General features: G+C 51.0%; 2 protein-coding genes across 2 annotated transcripts in view; both read left to right on the forward strand.

Annotated features, from left to right (window-relative positions):
* The window catches only part of PTSG_07344 (uncharacterized protein), a gene marked incomplete at both ends in the record, with an annotated part of 3,921 nt that extends 3,316 nt beyond the window's left edge, over window positions 1–605 (forward strand). The window contains 3 exons of the mRNA XM_004990785.1: window positions 76–119; window positions 279–330; window positions 481–605. Of these exons, the coding sequence (XP_004990842.1) occupies window positions 76–119; window positions 279–330; window positions 481–605 (221 nt within the window). The remainder of the gene's footprint in view (window positions 1–75; window positions 120–278; window positions 331–480) is intronic.
* Window positions 606–781: 176 nt separating this feature from the next.
* PTSG_12575 (uncharacterized protein) overlaps window positions 782–4,830 on the forward strand; it is an 8,844-nt gene continuing 4,795 nt past the window's right edge. Inside the window, exons 1-4 of the mRNA XM_004990786.1 lie at window positions 782–2,036; window positions 2,266–2,349; window positions 3,662–3,745; window positions 4,363–4,446. Coding sequence (XP_004990843.1) covers window positions 898–2,036; window positions 2,266–2,349; window positions 3,662–3,745; window positions 4,363–4,446 — 1,391 coding nt within the window. The 5' untranslated portion in view covers window positions 782–897. The remainder of the gene's footprint in view (window positions 2,037–2,265; window positions 2,350–3,661; window positions 3,746–4,362; window positions 4,447–4,830) is intronic.

The raw sequence follows: 4,830 nt of genomic DNA on the forward strand, positions 1-4,830 counted from the left end.
CAAACAAAACATCATCCTCCCTCCTCTTTTTGATTATTCTGCCTCTCTCGGCACCTCGTATAATGAATATCACAGCATCGACGCGTTTGTCACAACCGCTGAGGCGATCAACAACTGGGGTGAGTCCTCGGTGTGTGTGTGTGTGTGTGTGTGTGTGTGTGTGTGTGTGTGTGTGTGTGTGTGTGTGTGTGTGTGTGTGTGTGTGTGTGTGTGTGTGTGTGTGTGTGTGTGTGTGTGTGTCGTGCGCATCTTTCTCCTCACCAACAAGCACACGATAGGAGGCTACGGTGGCCGACTTTGACAAGACCCTGCCAACCCTCGCTTCAACAGGTGAGGACATTCATGTGTGCGTTCATGTTTGTTTGTGCTGCGCATCCTTGCTTGTGTTCCAGAACACTTGCAGTTCGAAAAGCGTGGTTTCTTCACTCACTCCAAAACACGCACACACACACGCACACACACACGCACACACACACGCAGTTGCCACGACGGCTGTGCTGCAAGCTGGCCGCTTGTCCCTTGACCATGCGTGCCCTGTCGACATCGCGCACGACCAGGACACCAACACCTTCTCCCTCGCGCTCGCCACAAACGAGGAGGAGTGAAGGAAGGAGTGGCGATTCAGTCTTACGACTGTTTGTGCTTTTGTGTCGTGTACCGCTTTTTGTTGAAGATTGCTGTTAAAGAGAGTTCTCGACAGCTTGAATGAAATTTCCACACGCGCGCGTTTCTCTGCCAGCAAAGCGAAAGAACAGGAAAAGGGAAGCCATTTTGCTCTGCACAACAACAAACTGTTGGTGTTTGAGTGTTGTGTCCTGAGGAGAAAGACTGACGTCCTGTCCTGCGGAGAGGAAAGCGAGTTGGCTACCCTCTTTGCCTGCCTCTTCGCCTGCCAGGATGAGCGCACCAAAGCCGGTGCAGAAGAAGGCGTCCCAACGCAGCCGTCGCAAGAAGGTGTTCATTTCGCTGCGGTTCGGAGAGGCTGGCCATGCAGGCAAGCTGCTCAAGCGCGAGTTGGAGCAGGTGCACGGCCTGGACGTGTTCCTGTGTGATGTTGAGCCTGGTGGCAACATGGGAAAGGAAATCATCACGAACCTTGCGGCCTGTGACTTGGCTGTCATCATGGGCACCAAGACGTACGGCAAGGAGACGCCATCCACCTTCAGCACGTTTCAAGAACTTGATTTCATCAAAAATGAGCGCAAGCCATTCTTCTTCATCAAGATGTGCGAGCGGCTTGAAGAGTCGTTTGCGCGATTCCACCTCCCCGATTCCATCTCCTACTTTCCATGGATACCTGCTTCACGCGATCCCGAGTCCATGTCCCTGCCGCCTGACCTCGCCCCCGCCATCGTAGACAAGCTCAGCCACATCAGCACCTCTAGCGGCGCGAAGGGCGGCAAAGGCGGCCCCTCCGTCATCACACGGCAGCTCCCAACCACGCTGGACGCTGGCCTGACACAGTGGCTGCAGCGTTACAACATGTTGTCCTCCATGGGGCTGGTGCTTGAGAAACTCCACATCACAAGTCTTCACAAATTGGAGCAGGCAACAGAGGCCATGCGGAATCCGAGAAAGCGTGCACTTGCTAAGCGGCAGCAGCAGAAGCAGGGAAAGAAGGGAGGAGGGCAGGGAAGCGAACCCAAGCCAACAAAGACCGTGCGACAGTTGTATGAGGGAATACTGATGAGGGAGAAGCAGCTGCAGCCAGCAGAGATTGCCAAGTTCCGGCGAGCGTGCAAGGCGAAGACGTGGCGCAACAAAGAGATGGGCAGTGAGCGACATGGAACGTTGGAAGGCACAGAAGAGGTGCACGAACAGGGAGATGAGAAGCAGGAAGAGGGACGTGAGGGGAGCCAAGAAGAACAGGAGGAGACACAGTCGCACCAGCATCAAGCGAGCGTTGAGTGCCCGCCTGTGCGAAAGGGTGTGGGAGACGAAACCCTGTTTCGGGAGTGCCTGCAGAGGGTGAGTGGTAAGAACGCAAGAAACAAGATCCTCAGCATTTGGAACAACACGTGTGGCTCGAAAGTTAAGTGAGTATGGACGTGTTACAAGGATATGCACCTGCAATTCATGAGTAGGGTCCTGGCGGTTTAATGTATCTGGCGTAAATAGAAGTGTGTGCACGATGCTTTGATGGATTGCCTGATGCGATGTGGCATTCACTCACATCAACACTTTGCACACACACACACATGCATGCATGTATGCGAATGAACACACATACGCACACATGATAACCACAACACATGCACCATGCAGCCTTGCAGACAACGATCTTGGACCTGAAGGGGGAAAGGCGATTGGGGAGGCACTGAAGGTGAACACGACGCTGACATCGCTCGAGTGAGTTGTGCTGTTGTGGCTGTGGCCCTGGGTGTGCATATGTGCGGATTCGTGTGCACGTGCACGTGTGTTTGTGTGGGTGGCAGTGGGCACATTGTTGTGTTGATGTGGTGTTGATGTGTCTGGGTGAGACAGTGATGTGGTGTGTTGACAAGCGTGAGACGATACGACACACCTGTTTTGTTTTATGTGTGCGTGTGTGTATGTGAGTGTATGTGAGTGCATGTGGTCTAATTGATTTGCACTTGTGGTTCAGTGGCATGGTGATCGTGATAGTGAAAGGGGATGTGGGTGTGTGGATGTAAGTTTTGACCTAAATAGGGGTTGGTTGATTTTCCCTGCCAAGATGTTTTCCCCTTTTGGGGGGGGGGGGGGTTGTGTGTTGTGGAGTAACATAACGTAATTTGTGGATGTGACATGGTGGTAGTTGTGTGTTTTGTGCAGGTGTGTTTTGGATAGGGATGTGGTGCACGATGCTTTGATGGATTGCCTGATGCGATGTGGCATTCACTCACATCAACGCTTTGCACACACACACACACATGCACACACATGCATGCATGTATGCGAATGCACACACATACACACACATGATAACCACAACACATGCACCATGCAGCCTTCGGAACAACGATCTTGGACCTGAAGGGGGAAAGGCGATTGGGGAGGCACTGAAGGTGAACACGACGCTGACATCGCTGGAGTGAGTTGTGTTGCTGTGGCCGTGGCCCTGGGTGTGCATATGTGCGGATTCGTGTGCACGTGCACGTGTGTTTGTGTGGGTGGCAGTGGGCACATTGTTGTGTTGATGTGGTGTTGATGTGTCTGGGTGAGACAGTGATGTGGTGTGTTGACAAGCGTGAGACGATACGACACACCTGTTTTGTTTTATGTGTGCGTGTGTGTATGTGAGTGTATGTGAGTGTGCATGTGGTGTAATTGATTTGCACTTGTGGTTCAGTGGCATGGTGATCATGATAGTGAAAGGGGATGTGGGTGTGTGGATGTGAGTGTTGAGCTAGATAGAGGTTGGTTGATGTTGCCTGACAAGATGTTGTCACACTATTGGGGGGGGGGGTTGTGGAGTAACGTAATTTGTGAATGTGACATGGTGGTAGTTGTGTGTTTTGTGCAGGTGAGTTTTGGACAGGGATGTGGTGCACGATGCTTTGATGGATTGCCTGATGCGATGTGGCATTCACTCACATCAACGCTTTGCACACACACATACACACATGCACACACATGCATGCATGTATGCGAATGAACACACATACGCACACATGATAATCACAACACGTGCACCATGCAGCCTTTACAGCAACAATCTTAGACCTGAAGGGGGAAAGGCGATTGGGGAGGCACTGAAGGTGAACACGACGCTGACATCGCTGGAGTGAGTTGTGTTGCTGTGGCCGTGGCCCTGGGTGTGCATATGTGCGGATTCGTGTGCACGTGCACGTGTGTTTGTGTGGGTGGCAGTGGGCACATTGTTGTGTTGATGTGGTGTTGATGTGTCTGGGTGAGACAGTGATGTGGTGTGTTGACAAGCGTGAGACGATACAACACACCTGTTTTGTTTTTATATATGTGTGTGTGTATGTGTGTGTGTGTGTGTGAGTGCATGTGGTCTCATTGATTTGCACTTGTGGTTCAGTGGCATGGTGATCATGATAGTGAAAGGGGGTGTGGGTGTGTGGATGTGAGTGTTGAGCTAGATAGAGGTTGGTTGATGTTGGTTGACAAGATGTTGTCACACTATGGGGGTTGTGTGTTGTGGAGTAACATAACGTAATTTGTGAATGTGACATGGTGGTAGTTGTGTGTTTTGTGCAGGTGAGTTTTGGACAGGGATGTTGTGCACGATGCCTTGATGGATTGTCTGATGCGATGTGACATTCACTCACATCAACACTTTACACACACACACACACACATGCACACACATGCATGCATGTATGCGAATGAACACACATACACACACATGATAACCACAAAACATGCACCATGCAGCCTTGACGGCAACGATCTTGGACCTGAAGGGGGAAAGGCGATTGGGGAGGCACTGAAGGTGAACACGACGCTGACATCGCTCTCGTGAGTTGTGTTGTTGTGGCCGTGACCCTGAGCGTGCATATGTGCCAATTCGTGTGCACGTGCACGTGTGTTTGTGTGGGTGGCAGTGGGCACATTGCTGTGTTGATGTGGTGTTGATGTGTCTGGGTGAGACAGTGATGTGGTGTGTTGACAAGCGTGAGACGATACGACACACCTGTTTTGTTTTATGTGTGTGTGTGTGTGTGTGTGAGTGTATGTGAGTGTGCATGTGCTGTAATTAATTTGCGCTTTTGCTTCAGTGGCTTGGCGATCTTTTTATTCAATGGTTTTCTTGCCTTTTTTTTTTTTTTTTTTTTTTTTTTTTTTTTTTTTCTCTCCCCTCCTACCCGCTGTCGTTCCCCTTTTTTGTTTCCCTTCCCGCTA

The sequence above is a fragment of the Salpingoeca rosetta genome (genome assembly GCF_000188695.1).
Source record: "Salpingoeca rosetta unplaced genomic scaffold supercont1.22, whole genome shotgun sequence".
In the NCBI taxonomy this organism is placed as follows: domain Eukaryota; class Choanoflagellata; order Craspedida; family Salpingoecidae; genus Salpingoeca; species Salpingoeca rosetta.